This window comes from Sander vitreus, chromosome 20 (assembly GCF_031162955.1).
Source record: "Sander vitreus isolate 19-12246 chromosome 20, sanVit1, whole genome shotgun sequence".
NCBI lineage: Eukaryota > Metazoa > Chordata > Actinopteri > Perciformes > Percidae > Sander > Sander vitreus.
This window is the reverse complement of record NC_135874.1, coordinates 15,479,788-15,504,853: the sequence shown is the minus strand read 5'-3', so window position 1 is coordinate 15,504,853 and position 25,066 is coordinate 15,479,788. Positions and strand designations below refer to the sequence as shown.

The 25,066-nt window shown below is 40.9% G+C and overlaps 1 protein-coding gene across 5 annotated transcripts; it reads left to right on the top strand.

Moving 5' to 3' along the window:
- The first annotated feature begins 1,654 nt into the window (after positions 1–1,654).
- zfyve28 (zinc finger, FYVE domain containing 28) lies at positions 1,655–24,229 on the top strand. Of its 5 annotated transcripts, none has more exons than XR_013503637.1 (14): positions 1,655–2,021; positions 14,713–14,853; positions 17,547–17,684; positions 17,853–18,055; positions 18,229–18,318; positions 18,462–18,551; positions 18,645–18,746; positions 18,854–20,383; positions 20,674–20,769; positions 21,206–21,369; positions 21,451–21,567; positions 21,903–22,007; positions 22,082–22,237; positions 22,344–22,432. XR_013503637.1 is itself a non-coding variant. In XM_078277320.1 (14 exons), the coding sequence occupies exons 1-14, from the start codon at positions 1,986–1,988 to the stop codon at positions 22,473–22,475; spliced, it is 3,045 nt and encodes a 1,014-aa protein (XP_078133446.1). In that variant the 5' UTR covers positions 1,655–1,985; the 3' UTR covers positions 22,476–24,229. The 5 variants fall into 5 exon arrangements, 4 of the variants coding, with proteins under 4 accessions (XP_078133446.1, XP_078133445.1, XP_078133448.1 ...); XM_078277320.1 differs by having other exon boundaries at positions 21,906–22,007; positions 22,134–22,237; positions 22,344–24,229; XM_078277319.1 differs by having other exon boundaries at positions 22,134–22,237; positions 22,344–24,229.
- Positions 24,230–25,066: the final 837 nt, after the last annotated feature.

The window sequence follows — 25,066 nt, the reverse complement described above, 5'->3', positions numbered from 1 at the left end:
GTGCCTTGCAAAACGGGAATTATCAACATGTAATTAAATTAATGAGAGATATATTTTTTAATCATTGTGTTGTTTTGTTCAACATAAAAAACATTCATGGCTTTAATCCATCGGATGCAGATTAACAGTGTGACAGCCTGATCCTTTGTTGGCTGCCGTAACAATAATTATGACGTAGCATATTGTGACGTCTGTGCCAGCCATGCGCTGCCTTCATGTGCTGTCGGACTTGGAGAAGTTCGTCATCAACGTGATACATACAATACGGAAATAGAAAATACAGGCTGATAATTATAATTAAATGAAGGCAGCAGGCCTATGTGGCATTGTAACAAATAACTGTTGTAGGGAAAAGTTACTAAAAAGCTGATTACTAAAAAGAAATCACATGCAAACTGGGGTTTTATAGTCTCACAATGCATAATCTGATTTACTGTCATAATCTGATTAACATAAACTGATTTTGTGGGCAAACAAAGTCACTGGGTTGTTACTCTGTGGTCACACGTTTTGTTTTAAAATGTATACATACTTTAAATAGGATAGTATACTATTCTACACTAAATAGTAAATATACATATATATGTTATTTTTTATTATTATTATTATTATTATTAAACCTCTACAGTTTATTAAAACTGAGCAAACTCAGATGTCAACCCTCTGCTGATGAAAACGGTTGAAAGCTCCAGAACAAGTGAGTGGACCTTGAGCTTAGATTGTTTTGCCACCTCCTGTTTCAAGAATGATTTGCACAACTCAATTTACATGTCTGATACAAAGTAGGCCTAACTCAGTAACTTGAATTTAAGTCCCACTTTGCTCAAAAATCTTTTTTGCTCATTGTTACTTCACTTGAATCATTAGAAGTCTGTCTTCTGAAGAGGTAAAGTTTATTTGTGCTGAACTCAAACACAACTATTTTGAAAGCCAATCATGGTCTAATTTGCAACTTACACAAGTTTAATGTGGTAACTTGCACACATTTCCGAGAATGATCTTTTCAGTGAAGTAGGAGACATCTTGTATCCAGTAGTCAAACTTTTGAAATTAAAAATATTTTCATATCCACAGAATCTAGATTTTTCAACGAAGGAGAAGGATTAGATTAGGCCTAGATGTAATTTTAAGAAATTATAACTGGGTAATTACATTTTTTTGGTGGTAAAAACATAACGGACACGAATCATGAAAAGTGGAGTATTTCTTTTATAAATAAACATGCCTGGAAGGGATCTTTAAAAACAAAACAAAAAAACAGTCACACTACAATGCTTATGTGGCTTATTGCACATATTATACATACTGTGAACCTTTGCACACCCCCTGATCAATACGTTTGCACACATTGCAGTAAACCGTAGGCCTACAGCCTTCCTTCGTTCCCTTTGTAAAACTATTATAAATTAGGCTACATATTTGTTATTTTGTAATAGAGTCTTTTTTAACACATATTTTATTGTAATATATCTATTCTGTATTTATGTTATTGACTGTAGCAGTACTTTGCTTATTCTGATTACATTGTCTGTTTTTAATCATATTTCCGACCAAAAGCGGTTGGGAACACTGTATTTAGGAGCAGCACCTGAAGGCATCACTTCCTGGGAAAGTGGGAGGTGAATGTTGTCAACGTGACTGTCATCAAGTAGAGGCAGAGAACAGCAGAGCTTCGGAGCCGTCGGTGCTCTGCTTGTCTGTATCGTCGGGACTTGCAAAGTGGCCGGGCGGGGGAGACAGGCAGCCAACCTCGCGATTCAGGGAAAATGGAAATAAGTCGTTTTTTTCCGAATATATCCCTTGTAAGCTTTTAGGGCCGTGTTGTAACGTTCAGGACAACTTACCGTACATTGCGTTTTGTACATTTTGCGTTTTTTAACCCACCAGCGGTAGCTAGCTTAGCAACCAGCTGCTGATACTGTCAGACACACAGGTACAGGATAGGAGAGGAGGGGTTAGTGACAAAGGAAGGTGGCGAGGTAACGATGAACCGCTTTCGAAAGTGGCTGTATAAGCCAAAGGTAAGTTATCCTGGATTCACACGCTGTGTCAGCTCTGCAGTCAGTCATTTTTTATGCATAGTTTTGGAGATAGCTAGCACAACAGCCGATCAGACTGGCTCGCTAGCCTGATCACTTCATAAACTGCCACACATCTGCTAACGTTAGCCTGTGTTCCTGATGTTACACTGTACAGAATTAACCAGTACCTATCCCTTTGTTGTTGTTGTTGTTGTTGTTGTTGTTGATGCACTGTTATAGACTAACAGTGTACACTGAATTATACTGATTGATTTCCTGCTCTCTTCAGCTGGCATTGTCATTAATGTATTGTTGAAGTGATTGTCTTTCGGTTTTATAGTCCCAAATTACTTGTAAAACCTTATTAGTTAAAAATATAATAGCAACAAGAACAGACACAATAATGATAAAACAATAATAAAAACCGTATTCATGTCAATAATAATAATGTCATACAGAATAAGACGTTTTTGATAGGAAAGCAAATAAAAGTAAATAAAAAGTTTATAGCATTTTAGGGCGACAACTAATATTTTCATTATCAATTAATCTGCAGGTTATTAACTGTTTAACCATTAGGTAAATATATAAACATTCCAATCACAATTTCCTGAAGCCCAAAGGTGAGGTATTGACATTCCTTGTTTTGTCTCGTAGTCCAAAGCCCAAAGATATTTAATTTACTATTACATAAGACAAAGAAAATCAGCATGTTGGGTATTTAAGCTTGAAAATTGACTTGAAGTGATTATTAAAATAGTTATTTTTTCTCTAATTGTTTAATTATATGTATAATTGTTTCATCTCTGTTGTATTTAAATGGGTTCAGTTTGTTTGTTGATTGTAGACATGACCCCAAACTGGATAAATTGTTGTTAGAAGCAAAAACATATCAAATCAACTACTGCTCAGGCCCAAGACACACCATTTGTAGGCAAAATCATCCCTTTTAGGGTGAGCTAGTAATGGATGTGGAAACATGCCTGACACAGCAGAGGAAGTATTGAAGGCTTGATCGCCTTGTTAAATGAACAGTTTAATAAAAGCCAACTGCAGCCCTTTTTAGTTTGAGTGGATTTGATTATTTCTCCAGGGAGGGAAATTCTTGTTCACTTGTAGGTTTTAGGAGGAGAAATTGTAAAGCACTCTACTTTATGCGATGACTTGCACACTGCATCAATCTGAAGAAAGTTGTGATTGATCAGTATATGATTTTTTTTGTGCTGTTTCATCATAAAGCATTACTTGAGTTTCACTCAAGTAATAAACAGTCACAGATTTTGTGCCCAAGTTGGATTAAGAAACTTTTAACTGGTCTACTTCTAGAGAATTCTGAGCTTTAGATGTTTTAATTTTTAACATGGGTTTACAGCCTACCGGTATATGCACCCATCCCCTTCCCCAATTACTCATATCCGCTTATGGAAAGTTTTCTATTTACTGGGAAGACAGCACATTTCCATTGAAAAGCACTTTGTGAAATGATGCATACCACTTGTACTACACAGTATTCTAATGCCGCCTCCTCTGGAGGATGGGTACAAAAGGTTATTATTATCAACTGCAGAGCATTTATATAAAAACATAGATTTACAAAAAATATTGAATTCCTTTTTTCCTTCCTTTTTTAACTCTTTTTGTACTAATAATCTTGACTTTTTATAAAAAGGCTGAAGTTCTTTTCTCTAGTCCACACACTCAAGTAGAGAGGCCAGAATAACATTTTAGTGTGTTTAATGCATAGCGTCCTTTCAGTATATTGGCATAAACGGTTGATCTTGCGTCATAGCTGCTGTAGATTATGAGTCCCGAAAGCAGATTTTTCTATTGATAGAAACTGAAGAAAATATACTGCAGACAGCCTCTGCAGCCTTAAACAAGTTGGGGACTGTGGTGCATTGGCATAGAAAATACATTTTTTTTGCTTTACTTAAAAGGTTTGTCAATGTACTCTATATATATATATATATATATATATATATATATATATATATATATATATATATATATATATATATAGCATATCAACTTATACTGACTATTTTATATATATATAATAGTCAGTATAAGTTGATAGGTCAGTCTCTCATATAATAGAAGACCACTGCATTTCCATATCAAACATTGGACAGTAATTGGGAGTTTTTGCAACAGTAATGTCAGACAGGGATAAAATAAAATGCCTGTAATTATATATTAGCCACCTGCTCTTTACCACATACACACACCTGCGTCACTCCTCTTTTCTCTGTTTAACCATGTTTGCTGTCACAGCATTTTGGCGGTCTATTGTTGAGGTTAGGTCTAAGTTTTGGGGTTCACCAGAGTATTGTCACATTCATGAATGACTACTGACTCTGACTCTGTGCTGAGCTATTACATCGGTGCATTTTCTGCCAAATCACAGCCATGGTAGGAATAAACAAAATGACACATAAGTCTGTGGGTTTTAAATTATCAGTTCTGCCTCAAAGGAGTGAAGAAAGGAATCGCTTAAAGCCTCTGTAATTATGCCAATCAGTATAAAAAGACAACAGTAATGAAAGGAGGGTTCAGATCACTTTATGCTCTTACTCCTGAACAGCAGCTAAGCTAGCAAGTAGTTTCTGTTTTGCACAGAGAGAAAATATTTCTGTGGTAATTAAAAACGGTGCCCAACCCACAAAGCATTGTCATTTTGCATCAACAGTAAGCCATTTATTATTGAACTATGTTCTCCTGGAGACAGAAAAATGTTGAATCAGCATGTTCCCTTGACTGAAGCGGAGCTATTGATATTTCCAGAGCTGCTCTTTACTTCCCTAGAGAAGTCCCACTGAAGAGGACTTTATTTTGCCCCTGCTACACAATCCCTTCCCAGTGTGTTAGAGAGTAGTAGTATGCACCTCTGTGCGGGACATAATGTACCTGTCTATTTCATCTGACTCTGTCATCAAAGTGCCAACTTCTGGAAAAAGATGAATGTATAAGAATGGATTGTCCCGCTCTTCTGTAAGTCTGTGGGGAAAAGGCTGTAACATAGTTAACTCGCCCCAAAGTAAGGATATCTTTCACGTTCCTTCTAGGCCTTTAACTGATTTAGCCAGTTTTTTTTGGCGGGGCTTTTTTTCCCCTTTATTTCAGAGTGAAGTGGATAGACAGGAAAGGTGGGAGAGAGATGGGGGATGACACGCAGCAAAGGGCCGCAGGTCAGATTCAGACCCGGGCCGCTGCAAAGGCCTCAGCCTACATGGGGCGCACGCTCTTACTGGGTGAGCTAGAGGTCACCCCCATTTAGCCAGTTTTTTGTGTGAATAGTTAACCTTTATTTTCCAAAATATATGCAAAAGAGATCTTGCATCTCGCTCTAGGTATTTTGTGTGCTTTTATTTGACTGCTTATAAGTTGAACTTTCACTCCGAAGAAAAAAGTTTTAGGAAGGGATAGAGGCTTTGGAGAGGGTGAAATCAGGGGAGAAAAAAAAAATCTGCTTCAGCACACATCTCTGCAGTCCCAAACAAAGACGAGACCTGGCTCATGTTTCCGAGCAGTCAAAATGGCCACTGTCTACTCACCTCTCATTCATCAGTGGCAAACTTGCAGAGTGACTGGTGAGAGAGAGAGAGAGAGAGAGAGAGAGAGAGAGAGAGAGAGAGAGAGAGAGAGAGAGAGAGAGAGAGAGAGAGAGAGAGAGAGAGAGAGAGAGAGAGAGAGAGAGAGAGATATGTCAGGAGGCTAAACATGTACACTTCCTCTGTAGCCTGTGTTCCTCTCTTGGTTGTTATTCCATCAGGCATTCAGGAGCCGACCTTCAGCTCCACACCACCTCATCTGTCAATGTGACGGGCTCATAGCTTGCACCGGGTGCACTCTCCTCCATCTACAGGCTACTACTAATTTGCCTTTCATTCCCCGATCTCCCCACCGGACAGTTTAGTGCGTGGGTAGCTGATACTTTCTGCACTCCTTAACGAAATGTCAAACAGCTATCAGTGTGTAACAACGTAGGCTGTTAGCAAGTGAATGAACATATGTAATGTTAATGCCTGATTAGGTCATCCAACATCTAACAGGTCACTGATTCTAGAAGAATATAATTATATATAATGGTTCTCTTAACAGAGTTGACCATAAGAAAAGTTCTCAGTTTATTTGTGAAATATATATATATATATATATATATTTCACAAATTCCATTTATTTCTTATGTCATATTATGTCAACGTTTAGTTATTTATTCATTTAGTGTAGCATAAATGTATAGCCTGAAAAGTTGCATTTCTTACCTCCACATGCTTTGTTATGCAGCTTTAGCTTTAGTATATAGTAAAATAAAAGACCAATTTTAAAACATCAAACTACAATTAACAAGACACAAAGTTCACGTAGGCACACAGAGGAAAACTAGGGTCAACATGGTCGGCAGGGCATTCGATTCATGGAAGGACCTTCATTTGGTTTTGGGTATAAAATGGACTCGACCTTGTAACTGATCACCAACTTATCACATCTATCAACATGATGCCGGTCAATTGCGTGCCCAGGATGCTCGCTGGCAGATAAGGAGTGCGAGCATGAGCAAGATGCTGACTATTGTTCACTTAATGGCCACCAGTGTGGTTAATAACAAGGATTTTCTGAAAATTCCACATATTGCGACACAGTAACCAAGCCTGTACAATATAATGCAAATCAATACAATAATACATTACAAAAGACTATATTTACAGCCCTAACTAAGGCCGTAGCAAATATTTTTTTATTATCCATGAAATATTTTTATTAATCGAATAATCATGTATTCCATGACATGTTCATTAAATGCCCATCACAATTCCCTAAAGCCAAAGTTGGCATGTTCAAATGGCTTGTTTTGTCCGAGCAGTCCAAAATCCAAATGTATTTCATTTGCAATCCCAAAAACTAATAAAACCAGCAAATGTTTACATTTGATAAAGTAGAACCAATGATTTTTGGGATTTGTGTTTTAAAAAATGATCTATCTTTACAATTGTTGTTGGACTTATCATTTCAGCTCAATCAGTGTTGTGAAATTGTTTTGTGTGCATGTTAATGAAACAGACAAGGCATGTATTTATCATGGTTATAAATCATTGTCAAGTCACCATAAAAGATGCTTTAGAGATTTGTGTCTACACTGTCAAAAAACCCGACATGTTGACAGCTGATGGTTTCGACAAAGCAACACATGTTTACTTCTCATTCACTCAGGAGCCACTTTTCCTTCTGTTGACAGCTTTGTGGGCCCTACTTAAAATGGAGCCGTTGAATTTGATTTTGAAAGGAAATGTTCATCTATAAAGAGGTGATTATGACACATGATTAAAACAGCTATAGATGTCTAATTAAAAAACAGCTCAAATCTGTGTGGAAGTGGAGGCAGGTTGAATAGAGTTATGGGTGGCTATTTCTAATGCTTTTTAAACATCTGTGACTGCTATTGAAAACCCAAGATGTATTTTCAAGTACAAATTGTCTTTAAGTTGATACACCATGAACTCAGTTGATGATGACTTTTGAAAGTTGATATTTTTCTTTTCAGATTGTTGGTAATCATGTAACAAAAAAAAAATCTAAATTCAGTTAAATAAGTATATGGTTTGTACTGTACAAAGGGCCTACCACCTGGAGCTGAAACAATTCGTAGACTAATAATCTGTTGATCGTTTCAGTTGGTCGATCAAGCAAAAATGCTTAGCACTGGCTCCATCTTCTTAAATGTGAGTATTTGCTGCTTTTCTTTTGTCCATTTTAAACGGTATATCTTTTTGTCTTGGACTGTTTGAAGACATCAACTTGGACCTTTAGGAAATCATGATGGGCATTTTTCACAATTTTCTGACATATTATAGACCAAACAATTAATAAACAATAATCGTCAGTAATATATAACCATGTATAAAAAATATAGTATTATAGGCTTTAGTTGTACCTGGCTGTAGGAGGTTCTGCTGTTTACATGATTTACCTCACCTTCTTGTTTGCCCTTCATTTGGCATTTATCACTACCCTGGCTTGTTTGTGAATATTGCTAACATGCTAGTGGAAGAACTGAGAGCAGGTGAAGTGATTTGTCTTTGCAAAGTTGATTCTGCACTGTTGGCACAGAGTCGAAGGAAGAGGGAAAGGCAAACTGCTGAAGCGTGGCTTCATATTTAGCCTTGTTTCTGGAGTTCTTTGTGGATGTCCCATTCTGCTTACCCACCAGCCATGTGGTAATTGATTTGGTGTCAGCTGCCAGGATTTAGAGAGCTGACCCTAGTGCAGCTCGAGACAGGCCAGGCGATTGAAGGCTTATTTTAAATGTATTGCAGGATTGGGGTATCAGGGCCCACTGTCCGAGGTGTTGGAAAGCGATGATTGAAAGAAAATAGCTGTGGAAGAAGAGTGAGATTTAAAGGTACCACAGAGAATAAGCTTGTCCTGTTATCGACTTAGAAGCTGCCCTCATTTTCTACACCACATTTCTCTGATCAAGGGCTCAAATTCCTCTCTTCATTGTCACTGATGATAAACATAAAGCATGCATTCAAGGTGCCCTTTGTCTATATTATGAGTCTGATTGTTCTAGGAAGAGCCAGCAAATGAAATGCCATCCCTTCTGCTCTGGGCGCTGTCTTATCAGCAGGGAAGAATTGGAGGGAGAGGAGGAGAACAGTAGGCCTGTATTTTTGGGATTAGATTTTGGCCTTGGTTACAGTTGGCAGAAGATAAAATGAGAGGATGTCTCTCTTTAGCAGCTCTACTGTTTGTTCTTACCGGCCAGGGTGATAATAAATCCTGAAGAATTGACAAATTAAAACAAGATTTTTGATAAACATTGATATTTCAACTAATATTTGAATGAGAAACAATATGTGTACAATAGATGGATATTCAAATATACAGTATATGTGTTCTCATCCTGTAGTTTTCATGTGCCAGAGGGGAGTGACAGAAGTACAGTATTTTTTTTAATATGCCTTTTTAATGAGGGTAAGATGGTATAAATGAAGTTCAGGATGCAATCCCAGTTGCACAAACCTGTTGACATGCATACATTTAATCTTCGCAGATAGCAATCAAAGATGTGTGTTGACTAACACATGTACTGCTGCTGTCCACGGCTGTCATTGTGTGTAATTTGGGACAGCCGGGGCAATGCCAGTTCTCAGTCACCATTCGTATCAATGAAAGGCATGCAGACAGAATAAGCCTGACTGTCATGCACATCCTCAGCAGTGACGAGGGGATGTGGGTCAAAATGGCACGGAGCAATCATGACAGATTCACTCTTAAATGTTGGGCATGGCAGTATTTTATGTCGCTGGTGTATATTATAAAGATAGTGGGCATGCATCTTCACCAATCTTGTTGTCTCTTCAGGACTCATACACTCCATGAAAAATGTCAAATTGTTGATTTTGTAAATCTAAAATTCCCCTTCCCCTCTGTAGACACAATTTAACAGCCAGTTCTGGATTGTATAACCAGATTATTTCTTGCATAAGAACTTCCCTGCAATTGCTGGGAAGAGGGGTGTCCCCACGTGTCACCACACGACCATCAGGGGATCCTAGACACGACGTAGCCACCTAAATCCTCAACGCCCCCCCCCCCCATGTCACCTCGGCCTGTCATGCTAAACCATGTGCCAGGCACATACACAGGTCATTGCTTAGTCCAAATGCCAGATTAGGGCAGCCCTCTAAGAGGAGACAAACACGCAGATTATGCCTTCAGTCCAGATGGGCAGACCACTGAATATATTGAGTCAATGAAGTTGAATCTGTAGTCTGCTGTGGATCCAACTTTCAGCTGGTTAGTGCAGACATACTCCTCAGCTGTGATTAGTGCCATTGATTTAATTGCCCATTTATTTTATAGAAAATTTGAGTCTGAGTTTATGCCTGAAAAGTCACCTCAATAACTTTTTAGCTGCAGAAGACAACTCTGGGTGAGGAAAAAAAACTCCCGAGATAAGCTGAACATGAAAGGAATGACTCTACACAACTGAATTTACTTTAGCATAATAACACTGCATTCTAAGTATGATACTACTAGCCTTGATGAAGGCGTCAATGGCCGAAACGCGTTGCCTTGTTTTAATGATTTAGCCAAGAAATATAATAAAGGCTTTTTAAACTTTACCCTCCCAAATGTCTGTGTCCTTCAACCCTTGTGCACTTGGATCTCCAAGCTGAAGAGCACTGGAAGGACACACTTTCTACACACCCTAGCAGCACTCCATGCAGACTGCATTGTGACTGATTATACTTTTATTCTGCCAAACGTAATATAAATAATGGTCGAGGAAGTTTCCTTGTTTGTTACCAAAACGGTTGTCTCTCATACCAGGGCTTTAATGCTGAGTCCTGAATAATAAATAAGGTGATGAACTGTATCCGGCTGCTTTTTTCCCAGTCTGCCAACTGACTGCATGAAGCAGAGTGAACTGGTTTCCCCTTCCTACAATATTTGCCTCTGCTCCTTGGAAGGCAGCCAGAAGGCAGCAAATTGAGCCTGGAATAGAGTATGGAGGGCAGAGGCAAGGTTTCTCATAAGTCCCTTAAGTGGGCTCAATGTGCACGCACTGATGCTATGGAGGTTCATGAAGCATTAGCCTGACGGCCTCCATCGTCCGCAATGTCCGAATAGAAATGAAGCCCAGAATCAGCCGCTCAAGACGAAAGCTGGCTGAGTTGATGAAAATGTCGATCGTACAGCACAGCATCAGGCAACTCCCTTTAACACGCTTCAATAAGAGTCACGCTGTCATCGCCTGTTATTGATTTAACGTTAAACTAAAGGGACAGAAATTTCACTGAGTCATTGTGAAAAGATGTGATTTAGGGGGCTTAACAGTAATTGTCACTCTGAAAACCTAATAGTCGGAAATAATGGGTTTGTGACCGCAATGGATAGAGTTTTTGAGTCATCTCAAAGGGAGGGCACCCAGGACAACTGACAGCAGGAGAGTGGCACGCCACAGGAGCCAAATCTGCTGAATCATTTCCTCACATACGCAAGGTAGAGCTGTCATTGGGATGATGACACAACTCGCAAGTTCAGGAGTCAGATCCACAGATGTTCACACACTTACTTTTGTATAACAATTTTAATACCCTTTATAAGGAAGGTATTTTCCAACTTCTTCATTTAATCATTCGGCCTACTTGTCAATTTGTTTTCTTTTTTTTTTGTCACCATATCTTAATTTATTTCAGTCTGGAGGTTTATAAAGATGCAATTTTTTGGGCATTTTTAATAGTTGCAGGTTACTGTAAGACCAAATCTTTTTTTACCATTTACTCTATACTTGTCATGTACATGTTCAGGTAAATATTTTACTCTGTGCCAATCTATGTTATGTAAGCAGACAGCTTACCTTCTCTTGTGCAACTGGCTTCTGGTTCTCACACTGGTGTCAGAAATGGGGGTGAAGTTAGATTCATCATCTTTTCAAACCTTTTTTTAAAATATTTGATAAATGATTATTTCATGGTACACCAAACTTGTAGACCAAGCGGCTTGAACATTGCTGTCTATCTGAAAGTAAATCAGCATGTCTTGAACATTGCCTGCCTTTGACGTTTCCCCCATGATGCAATGCTGCAGGAATGTTCCCTCTTGTGTGAGGAATGCAGCAGGAGGAGGCTTTAGGATGGCGTCTGTCTCAAATACTTCTTTTCTTCCTCCATCAGCGTTGGCCTATATGTTTCAGAAATCTCAAAATGAATGCCACCAATCTGTGGGCCGTGTTGTGCCTGTGCTAGAAAAAGGTCTTGCACTGTCTCCCTCTTGTTTCCTGTTTGGTCATCATGACATTTGTATCATAGGCTCACTCATTGTTGTGCCGTTGTGTAAAGTCCAGTCTTATCTGACTCCTGACTGGTGCCTTTCTCACTGTTCAGAGGTTCAATTTGGATGTAAAGATAAATACCTCTTTTTACAGTGGGTTTGTTTGCTTCCTTGTTTAAGATTTCCGTTGTGCTCATTTCCCATTAGACTACACGTTTAGAGAAACCCACTCAAATGTATTGCCATTGTATTAATGCCAATGCAATGATGGATATTACTATTTACAGTCTACTGATTATTTTCTATTATTTTGCTATAAAAATCGGCGCCGTCTATTCCCATTCATCACAGATTATTTATATATAGAGCATGTATGTGACCTTGTTAAGAAAGAACACTTGAGGAGAGTGTGCACCACTAGATTTGCCTGCTGAATTACAGACTCAGAGTTGCCTGTTTTAGTTTGGATTAAATGCCAAGTATTTGTCCTGCTGAAGTATCCTTGAGCAAAAAAAGAAGTGGCAATCAGCTCTAATCCAGTGCTGCTGTTCTGTAACTCGCCCTAGTGCAGCTCTGTTTTACCTGTGGACAAGTGAAAACTCAATTATCACATAGTAACCATACTATACCATACTAGTTGTTTCAAAAATTGCACCTGCATTACCACCCAACAAAACCATGGCATTGACAAAAACAAAGGTTACTTATTGTCAAAATATAGCTCTCACCATGTTCATTTTAATATAGTGACATATCTCAGTCCTTCAAATAACCTTTAAAATATAAAATATTTCCCCCCTACTCACAAGTTATAATGCGACAAGTACCCCAGCTGTAGGTTATATATCTGTGTTTTCTCCTTGCTGTTTGTTTCATTATTAATGAGAGAGAGTGAGGGAACAGCACCATGTATCATATTCAGAGAGGAAAGCGAGGGCCCACGGGGAGCGCATCACACAACAGGAAGCACTGCAAACTTAAGGGAAAAGGTCCTGCGAGAGGTTTCGGTAAATACCAGTATTCAGTTTGACTTCATGAAAAACATTTCCAGACAGTTGACGCGTTGCAGGCAAAACCAGCCTTGTTTGCTGGCGTAGCTCTCCCTCCAATCTGCACTGTCATGTTGTCCATTTTAAACTCCTGTACCGTCATTGGGTCCTTGTGGTTTGTTATGATGCACCTCGGCATGTGGTTGCCATTTTCAAAACCATTAACCTTTCGATTAACGTGAGCCTTTCCTAGGGTGTGTGTGTGTGTGTGTGTGTGTGCGCGTGTGCGTGCGCGTGCAGTGTTTGGTGTTGTGATTTAAAAATTGGCATCTTAATTGTACTGTAAAGATTCTATTGCAATTATTTCATTATTTGGGGTAGGTCTAAGCAACACAAATGATCAATCGTGTATTTTTTTTTGTGCAACAGTGTCTCCTCCCTACCTTGTGTGTTGTTGCTGTACATGTACTTCACGCAGCAGCCCCGCTGCTGGCTGTGTGTGTGTGTCTGTGTGTGCTTCTGTCTGTGTGTGGCTGCAGTGAAATGTCCTATGCCTTCATGGACCAGTGGGATGGACAGAGATACACACAAAACAAACACACAAACACACACACACACACACAAACACACACACACACACACACACACACACACACACACACACACACACACACACACACACACACACACACACTCTGAGGGGAGCATGGTGGGAGATAATGACAAGTTCTCTACCAGTGCCAGCCTCTCTAATTACACCCACTCTTCTGGGGAGCTTTCACACTATATTAGCCTTTGTTAACTCCTCTTGTCAGGATTAATGCCATTTTTTATCATTTACCTTCGCATACTTGTTGAAAGTGTGTTTATTGAATATTTTATATAACCCTTGCCTTGTGTTTGCTCATAAATCAACAGAATACCTTGGTAAAATGGGAGAACAATCTTGTTGTTAAGCTGGCCTATACAATGCCCTACTTGCCTGATTTTATTTTTGTCCCTACAGATTGGAAGTATGTTGCTGTATCAAGCTTCTGTTACGTTAGAGCCGTATTGCCTTGACATGACTGCTCCTTCTACATCACTCTTTTTTAGTTTTGTGGCTTATTTGCAGTTTATACGGTTTATATGCCTAAAGCAGAAGGTGGCTAAAAGAGATACATTCACTGTTGGTTATATACAGAGGGGGGGAATCTATGCTGACTTAAATTCTCCACCTGTTAACACCAAAGTGCTGTAATAACATAGTGTTGTTGTAACCAGGGGATTTGCTGAACAAAATACGTAATTCATGTGTTCACTTGCACACAGTTAGAAAACCACTGGGCATCAAGCTGGTTTTCTGGAAACTGCAGCTGTCCATGCCTGACACTGTATTTTTCTGTCACAGTTTAGGAAGATTCTGTTTCAGTCATCCCCCTGATAACAGAAAAACATAGCCTGTTATCTCGAGACTTCCAAGGCTTGGCCCGGCCCGTACTCTGTTTGTTAAATAGAAATCTTGTTTGCTTTGATATTTAGTAATTTCCTCTGCTGTTGTTTTGAAATGTACGGTTGGCTCAGATGATTTAATGGCTGTTGGAGCTCTGATAATGTATTTGTGAACCAGGACAACAGATATAATTATTGAATTTGATGGCTTGCTTATGATGTTTGGTTATCAGTCTCTCATGAAGCCTTGACAGTGTGTCTGGGACTGAGACCCACAGGATATGTTAACACATACAAATAATCATTTTGCGTTGTTAAAATGATGAGGTGCTCAAACTCTAATAGCCAGAATAGTAATAGATACTCACTTATCAAGGGACAGAAAACCCCAATGTCATTCCAAGACGTCACCCATCACCACATTGTTTCTCATAAACAGCTGTACCGGTTTTGAAAATGACTTCCTTCTGTCTCTTTGTGTTTCTGTGCAGAGGACGGACCCTCAGCTCCTGGCCCAGTTCTACTACGCTGATGAAGAGCTGAATCTTGTGGCCACTGAGCTGGACGGCCTCGACGGCAGGAAGGACCCTCAGAGATGTACCCTGTTGGTCAACCAGTTCCGGTCTTGTCAGGTCAGCAGGGAGAAACTATCAGTCATCTTCTTTCTGTGTCTTTCATTTCATGAAGGATAAAGTTCAGCCTTTGTGAATTAGTGTTATTTCATTCATTTATCATTAGTATAGCCCTAGAGTTGGAATATAGTTAGAGGATAGGTTCATAATATTTCAAGTCAGGTGCTCCTATAAACATTGAAACAGGTTTTGCTTCCTGTAATCATTCTCTCTTTTCATACTGACCATTAAGAGATCCCTCCCTAATGCGCTTTATATGGAAGTCATGGGGACAAAATCCACTGTCCTCGTTTTGTGGAAAATTGTATTCAAAACGTTATCTGAAACTACTATGGGGCATCAGCAATCTTAATTTGACAAACCAAGTGGGAATCTTCCAAAGTCTTTTTAATATCAAAGGCCCTCTGTATGTTCCACAGTGTTCTCCTGTTTAGCTGCAGTGGAAGAATAGTAACAAAAATAGGAACTTTGGACTAAAAACAACAAAAAAAAGATATCAGCTTGAGTTGTCAAACTTGGATAGCTTCAAGTTTTAGGTACTTAAACCTTTTAAATACATTTTTGCATTGAAGGACAATGGATTTTGTCCCACATCACTTGGGAGAAGCAGATTAGGAAGGGATTTTGTAATAGCCAGTATGATCAGGAGGGATGATTACAGCAAGCAAAACCTGTTTCAATGTTTATATGACCACCGACTCTGAGCCATGAATTCTTATGTTTATTTTAAATTATTTTCGTACACATAATCACCTGACTGGACCTTTGGGTTTGGCCTGGAAGCTAAAAATAGACATCCACCCTTATCAGCCCTTTCTGGATTACAAGACAGGTTTCTTCCACAAAGCAGTTCTGCTGATAAGATGAGATAGACTTTGTCATGTGTCATGTGGGTTATTAGTAAATTGTTACAAGAGCGGCATTTTAAAACTGTAGCTTTGATCGAGTTCAAATTGTGTTTAGAACAAGAATTAGGCCAGAAATGTCTTTTTTCTCTCTCTTTTTATTTTTATTTATGCAAATACTGCTGAATGAAACACTGGATATGAATGTATGGTAAGCTGTTGTATGTGGTGATACAGGTTCAGGTCTTTATGTGGTCAGGGGGCTGAGAGGAGGTGATGCTGTGCATGAGTGATGGCTGCCATGCTGCATCATGCTGAGAGAGCTGGAGGTGGTGGAGGGAGGTCGTCATCTGGCCCGTTGTGCCTTAGCCTCCCCCCACCGCCACAGCACACAGGGAAGAACCACTTAATAAGGTCATCACTTGATCCCTGACTGTTCTGCCTCTTTCCCTTCCATCCTTCCCTCTGACAATCTGTCACCTTGTTTTTTCTTCAGTATGTCTGTGCAGTTTCTTTCTCTTTTCATTGTTTTGATGCTCTTCGTCCTCTTTCTTACCTACTTAGTTTTTTAAAATCCATTTAGTTACCACCCCAAATTGATCAAGCTAAGGCTTTTTATCAGAAGGAGTTGAATGATTAGCTCTGTCTTGATAGGATGGGTCCGTACCTCAAATTAGTCTCTCATTTTTCTCTACAAGTTGCAGTGAAAATGTATGTTCAGAGAGGAGTCTTTTCAGCGGCGTGCCTCCTCAAGGGTTTTGGAGAATGAATTAAGCAGCATGATACCCCACAGCCCCGAGGCCCCAAGAATAGAAGGCAAGTGCACTCAAGCCAAATTTGCACTTGAACCTGCCACTGCTGCTATCAGCTCTTATTCATGGGGCTCTGTGGGGGTTGCTGGCATGCTGCTCATATTATGTTGGCATGGCTGTTCTTACAGTGCGGCCTGCTGGAACAGGCGAGCGAGTATGTGTGCGTTTGAGATGGACAGAGATTGAGTTAGATGGCGTACTCAAGAGACAGAGGAAGAGAATAGGTCAGAGATTGTTAAAGGAGTGAGGGGTAGGCTGTAAAAAAGGATAGAGGCCAGTCTTTTGTCAGACACAGGTATTACACCAGAGTCACTACCTCTGGATGATTTGAAACCAACAGCAGTGAAGGTTATCATTGGTGTCCCCTGCTGGGAGACGCTCACGGACAGTGGGGTGGTACTCAAGACACACACACACACACACACACACACACACACACACACACACACACACACACACACACACACACACACACACACACACACACACACACACACACACAGCACATGGCCATAAAGGAATCAGTGGTTAAGCTCCCCTTCTCAAAGCTTTTTAATCTTTCTCCTCAGGGCCAGCAGAGAAAGACGCAGTGCTGTGCCTGACAAGATTACAGTGCACAGTGCAGCTGCGGTTGAGTGAAAGGCTCATTGTAAGTCATTGTTATGGCTGTTGTACATGCCAGCAGCACATAAGCTCTTGATTAGCTCTTGCTGTGTGTGACACTGCATTTTCACTGCTGGAATTATGGGCTTCAGTTTTGTGTTTTTATTGAGGGAGAATGTAACTGCAAGGGCCATAATGGTCTCATGTACTTGTCAAATTGTCTCTTATTCACTTCCTAATCAATGGTCTTTAAACGCTGCAATACAATGGCCTTCTTGAAAGAGGGGAAGTCTGGATTATTAACCAACATTAGTTACTCAAAGTAAACACAGAGAAAATAGTTTTTACAGGAACAGATTTTCACTCACTCATGTTTATCCCTCCAAGTAGTTTGTTCAATTTTGTTTTCTGTCATTCTTGTGCTCATTTGCAGGACAACGTGTTGAACATTGTCAATCAGATCATGGATGAATGTATTCCCAACGACCGGGCCAACAGAGACTTCTGTGTCAAGTTCCCTGAGGAGATTCGCCATGACAACTTGGCAGGGCAGCTGTGGTTTGGGGCTGAGGTAGTGTATTCCCTCCAGCATCAGTCCAGAAGAAAACAACCTTGCACAAGTCCTACACATACAAATATTGTATTATTTTTTGTTTTTTGTAAACATTGCAAACGTTATTTTTTCAGTTTCATTTCTGTACAAGGCAAGATGATGTATAATGTACGTGTTCCTGTGCAGTGTTTGGCCGCCGGCTCCATCATCATGAACAGGGAGATAGAGAGTATAGCAATGAGGCCCCTGGCTAAGGACCTTACACACAGCCTGGAGGAGGTACGCAATATCACCAGAGACCAGGCCCTGAGAGACCTCAACATGTACACGGACCGCATGAAGGACGCATTGCGACATTTCGACAGCCTTTTTGCTGAGTTTGAGCTCAGGTAAATTAATGGCCAGACATTATTGGCAATTGTAGCAATGAGATTAATCCGCATTCATCATTGTCTCAAGGATTCATCATTGTCTCAAGGATTCTTGGATGCAAGTTTGCCAAAATCATTCAACAAAGCTGTGAATGTCATTACATTCCACTTTCTTTTTCTTCTATTGCCAGTTATGTGTCAGCCATGGTGCCTGTGAAGTCTCCCAAAGAATACTATGTACAGCAGGAGGTGATTGTGCTCTTCTGTGAGACTGTGGAGAGGTGAGTTTACTGAGGAATATTTTATGCAATTGCAGCCTATAGAGCACTGCTGACTTCATCTGGAATTTACCAGAATCGAAAGAATATCTGGAGAAAATGTGGTTGTCTTTTATCGTGTATTTTTCCCTGTTCTGTCGTCCCAGGGCCCTAAAGCTGGGCTATCTCACACAAGACATGATCGATGACTATGAACCTGCACTGATGTTTACAATTCCCAGACTAGCCATTGTGTGGTAAGTGTTGCCTGTCCTTTCCATTCTTCCACCCACTTCCTTGTTCTCTACTCTTTCCTGCCTTCTTATAGAATTTTAAACACATTTTTTTAGTGGGCTGGTTGTGTATTCAGAGGGACCTCTCAACCTAGACCGAAAATCAGAGGACATGTCTGAGCTTTTCTGGCCTTTTCGCACTTTATTGAAGAAAATCAGGTACAGTCCGTAAATATTGAACATCACAAAATCACAATCACAAAAACTTTTTTCAGATCTTTTTTCCTCCATTACAATGTTAAAACCATCTTACAATGCTTTTGCAGAGACCTGCTGCAGACCCTGACTGGGGAGGAGTTGATGACACTGGAAAGGAATCTGTGTATCTCTCAGGACGGGGAATTGTCCACAGACAGCTCACCAGCTCCAGTCCAAGAGAATCACTCATTCTGCAGCCCCGCTAATGATACCTCCAAGGGGGAGAGTGAGGGGGAGCAGGAGCTTCTGGCTCCGTTTGTCTGTCCCAGCCAGGAGGAGGAGCTGGCAGAAGTGGAAAAGGGCTGGGAGGAGGTGGAAACAGAGAAGGGGAAGGAGGAGCAGGAGCAGGAGCAGGGCCTGCTGTGTGAGGAGGCAGAGGAGGCCGAATTGGCCTGCTCCATGCAGTACGATGAGGAGGAACTCGAGCAGCTCAACATGATGGTGTATCGCGTGGGGGACGAGATGTCCACCCTTCTGTCGCCTCCCAGCCAAGGTCAGTCCCCAGCACACCATCCCCACAGAGGAGACACAGGAGGCTCCAGTGGGGCTTCCAGCACTGAGGCCTCTCCCCACAGGCTCCTGGTGAGCCAGGGAAGGACAGGCATCTATGTAGAGGAGGAGGACAAGGTCTTCTTCATGGAGGACCTGGACGCAGCAGGAGACAGCATCACCAGCATTTCAAGAGAGGCCTGTCGTTGTATTGCCTCGCCTTCCAAAGCACCAGAGTCTGCTTGTCCCAAGCAGCGCAAACCGGGACCACAGCCAGACCCTACCAGGAACGTTTGGTACTCTGAAGCCCAGTCAGAGCAGCCATGCCCACAGCCACGCAGCCAGAACACACACTGTCCTAATGCAAAGCGCCCTCCTTGCACTTCCGCTCCTGGCTCTGAATCTCTGCCTTACACCAACGGCTGGGAGATGGGTTCGGAGGGGACAGCGTCTGAAACGGCTGAGGTCATCGCCCACCGTATGGGTGGGATGAAGCTGTCTGCCACGGTCATCTTCAACCCTCGCTCCCCCAGCTTGACGGAGCTTGCTGTGGACAAGCTACTGCTGCCGCGGCCCGCTCCCTCTGAGATTGAGACCTGTGGCCCTCTGGTGGCCACTCACTGCCTGCTCAACTCTTGTGTCTGTTGTGGGAGCTGTGAGGATGGCCACGAGGATGCCATCGCCACAGAGACCACTGGACTTGGGTTAGGCCTTGCCCTGGGATTGGACAAACACTGTAAGACCGTAGCCCCCAGCCCTGTCATCCAGTCTTCTGCTTGCCGGCTGCCCCCACGAGGTCATGAGCCTCACAGTAAGGGTGAGCTCGCCCAGTTGACTCCCCCTTCTTCCCGCTGCTCAGCAGAGACCCTGGAAGAGGAATCAAACTCCCAGCTCTGTGAGAAGTGCCTGGTCGTGGCTCCAGGGCATCAGGCTCAGGACTGTGGCTCCAGTGGAGGGGATGGACCCTCCCCGTGCAACCACCAGCTGAGGAATGAAAAGAGACAGCAGGCCAGTGGAGGTCGACAGAGGGACAAGGAGCCAGATAAGGACAAGCCAGAAACTAAAGACTCAAAGAGGGACACCAAAGAGGACAGCAGGAGGAGCTCCAGGTGTGTCATTTTTTTCTAAATTCTTTTACTAGCTTTTTGATTTATTTGGGGGATGTATGATCTCGACACAATCATCCATCAACAAAAATATCTGTTTTAATTAACCATATTTCATCACATACTTTGAATTATTTTGTTGCTTTCATCCATTGTCTCTCATTTTGCACATTATGCCTTATGTTACCTTAATTATATATCTGTTTATCTTTTGAGTATAAACATTTTATTCTGTACTTCTTTTATTTCTCCCGTTTCTTTTTTCCCTATTTATTTGTTTGTTGTTTTGTTAGTTTTCAGAGCTCTCCCCTCAGCTCTGTGTCAGGTAGTGACTGTGAGAGTGTGTCGGTCACCACATGTAGTCTTTCAAGCAGTGCATACACTCCCAGGTAACTCATCACTGTGTGACTGTGTCACTGTAAAAACTGAGTCCTTGCATGATAGATAAAAAGATCGCTTTGTTGATTTTCAGTCATTATGCAGTCCTTTGTTCACATTCAGCAATCGATTGTCAGTCACTCTTTCCCATATGAGCTACAGGTGACAATTTGATAATTTGCCTCCTTAGACTGTAGATTTAATTAGATAGATGTTGTAGTATTGATTGCCATGTACATTCTGTACAGTATATTTGATGATAACAGCATATTCGTGGCAATTTGTGAATTATGTAGGGAATGGATTTGTTTCCTTTTATTTTATATGCATTATTCATACTTTTTAAGTTAAAGGATAAAATCTACAATGGATGAAATATGAATTGAATATGTAATTTGTATTTTAACAGTTTAACAATCTTGCCCCGTCTATCACCACTCCCTCCAGCCCTGTCAGCAGTCTGACCCCCAGCTCAGGGATGTCAGAAGACCTGGACCATCAGGAGATCCAGCTGGCCCTGCAAAATGCCAAGTTGGCTGCCAGGAACAAGATCCGTTCACGCTTCCACAGCAGCAGCGACCTCATCCACCGTCTCTTTGTCTGTATATCAGGTAAAAGCTCTCATGCTGTTAGTCGCTCTCCCTCCGCCTCTTTTTTTTTATTCATCCATTATGTGTTCTGCTGTGATGTAGGGGTTGCTGATCAGCTGCAGACCAACTATGCTAGTGACCTTCGCAGCATCCTCAAGACTCTGTTTGAAGTCATGGCAACCAAGTGTGAGGAGGGAGACAACGATAACCAGAAGAAAGGTGAGGAACATGTCTTTGATATACAATATGTTTCAGTACATTGTCCCTTATTAATATAATATAGACTTCATAACTGCCTAAAAAATGGTTATCTCTAAAATATCTTCAACCGAACTATGAGAAAGCAGAGTGTTTGTATTGGCCCAGATACTGTAGACAAACTTCATTGGCCCCTAATGCTCAAAATATATCTGCTTGTAAAGATTTAATATTTGCCTGTAAACTTTGTCTACACTATATTGTCTAACTGGTCCATAACTCTGCAGCAGGGCAAATACAAACAATAATCAATCACACACTACACCAGTTTTAGTTTCTTCTTCTATGGTGTCCAGCAGGTCCTGTTCTGCGTAGTGCCGTGCTGGAAGACTGCGCTCTCTGTCAGGAGACCATTTCTTCATCAGAATTGGCAGCCAAGGCCCGGGACGGCCAATTCGAAGGTCAGAAAATCCAAAAAAACGGACCCACTCTGAGTTTAGTTGTAATGTTAGATCATTTCTTTTCTCTGCAGCAGGTGTACTGATGGTGACGGGCCTACTTTGTGTTAACGGTTTCTGTCTGTGTAGACCCACCAGACTGGGTCCCCGATGAAGCCTGCAACTCCTGCATTGCCTGCAAGGCTCCCTTCACTGTCATCCGCAGGAAGCATCACTGTAGAAGCTGTGGAAAGGTACAATGAGTCTCAAAGCTCTCAGTTTAATGTGTATGTGATCAACATCATGATTCATACATCATGTGGATAGTAACTGATAACATTACATACTGTGTCATTTCAGATCTTCTGCTCTCGCTGCTCTTCCCATTCTGCTCCTTTGCCCCGGTATGGCCAGGTGAAGCCCGTCAGGGTTTGCACACACTGCTACATGTTTCATGTCACGCCCTTCTACAGCGACAAGGCCGGCATCTAATCCAAGATTGTCACCGAAAGCACATAGTCTACTACGACAAGCATATGCAACGGACAGATCCAGGGCTGTGTACAAAGCAAATACCACACTGCTCTGGTAAACTTAATGGCCATCATCGTACCTGCTAAGCGAGGCTTTAAGAGTGAGGCCATTACAGATGACAGATTAGAGAGACAAGACACACACAGCCACAAGTGATAATTCGATCCGTTTCTGTTGCTTCGGAGAGACCGGCAACCAAAGGGTTTGATTTCAGTGCCCAGCCAACACACAAAAATGATTCACAAATGCCTGTCTGACTACAGTATAGAGGTGCAAAAGAGAGAGTGGACAGATTTTGAACTGGCATTGTGCAACAGTCCTCTGTAGCAGTTTGCAGCACAAAATCACAACAGGCCACCTTGTTTGTTTTGTTGGCTTTAGGTGTAAATGAAAGGACTTGTGACAAATTTTCCTGCTTTAGCGAGCTTCCTACATTTGTGCCAGGGCTCCCATGCGACTCGGTTTCCTCAAAAGAATGTAAGTCATGATAACCATGTAAATAAGGATGATTCTGGTAATAGCTACACTACAATGTCTTCAGTAAACAGTTGCTATTTATATGGGAACTGGAAAGCAATCTTCACCATGCTACCAGTCCCAGTAAAGCAAAAATGAATTTATATTGAGATTCTTTAATGCTTTAATGGCAATGAATGTGTAATTCTGTATCACTTTGTAAAATGGTTCCAAGATGTTTGACCTTTCACCTCTTGATGGCAATGGGCTGTGCCCACTGCTTTTAAAGCTGCACCATGGCATGTATTGTTTTCTCTGGGGACTCCGCTGCACACTGAGATGGATAAAAGGGATTCCTTAGTCATCACTGTCAGGTCTTGAAGGCCCCCTAGTGGAGAGTTGACCTCTCTTCCTCAGTGTTCTCATCACCATGTTGTGTACAATTTGTTCTGAACCAGAGGCCTTCTCAGATGCTGGCCTACAGACTACAGGCCGATTATTGTCTATTGATTTCTCTTCCTCACACTTGTTATAGTGCAAAATTGTGACTACTAACTGCAATGGTCCTGTACATTTTAGAGACAACACTTGGCTGTTTAAATGTAGTTATTGGCCATTTCTGAGGAGATAAGTTGTCCTGATTTGGGTTTACACTAAATTATTTTCAGCTTTGGCTCCGGTGGTACTGTCGGAGAGGAACAGATATTTCGTTCCCGGACTGACATCATTTGCACCTGACTTCCTTTCTGCTCTTGAATCTTCTTCCATTGCAGTGACCGCATACAAAGTATCTTCCATGCTCATAATATATCACAGTTTGTACTTTGTACATCTGAATTGTCTGAAGTGGCCAGTCTACAAATTTGGACCTTTAAACAATATTGATGAAATATTACATGTCCATTCTGCTCTGACGTAAAGCAGTTTCTCAGGCATTACATAATCAAAATCACTTACTACTCTTGGATTTTATTTTCATCAAAGAACATATAAACTCACTTTAAAAAGGTATGTTTTTTTTCCTTTTATAAATAACAAGAATAATGTATGAAGCTATAATTACTTTTATGTAAAATACAGTACAAGGAATCATGCAGTAATTAAAGGGCAGGATATCCTATTATTGTTTCAGAGCTTGGTCTTATTTTGTAAAATGTCCATGATAAGAGCTGTGTAAAATATTCAACAAACAAACAATGTTATATAGTTTTAAATGCGATGTATATTGAAATAAATAATTTTTTCCTGTTTAAAAATGTGGACTGATAACATCTACTCTTTACTTTTACAGCAAAGCGTCATTGAATTTCTGCCTTGAAATGTGTCAGTAGATTTGTGTCCTGAATTGATCAACATACTGTCCATTATAGTCCAAGCAAAAAGATCCAGGTCCTGCCCACTATTTGGTAATGTCATACCGATGTGCAGCTAGTAGTCGTAAAAATAGAGTTGTTTCAGTTGAGTACCGTTTTGATTTGAATATGGACTGAATGCTCTCCAGAGATGCTCTTTTACAAACTAAAGCTATTTTAGTTGCTATTTGTCATTCCTGCCACTTGAGTAGGCAGTGTGTGCCTACTCATCAGATGAGCAACATCCTGCTTAACTGAATTTCTGAGTTTTGTGGGGAGCTAGAGTGACACATTATTAGAGCTTCAGAGTTTTCCATGTAGATAAGGGAAAACAGTTGTTAAATGCCCTCTGTTGCTCTGGAGGGAGCTTTTCAAAGTAACCTTGTCTTATCTTGGCTAAGTGGTGTGTCTTAAATAGTAACTATAAATACAAGATAATCCCCAGCAGTTACAGTACATCATACTGGACCATCACAGGAAACCTTTCTTGTCAGAGACCCCAAAATTCAGTATTGTATTAGAGGCAAAAACAGCAGTCGGACACCTACATATGCTGCTAACATATAATGAGTGAAACTGTTTTTTCTTGTGCTGGGGAATCTGATTGATTGTAGGAACCGATCTGGTAAACATAGGGACCACTAGGTGGCAGCACTTGTTCATGGCGTTGTATTAAAATGGTATTTGTCAGTCATATAGCACAGGGAGATACAGTACTGAACCATATATATTAATTTATTT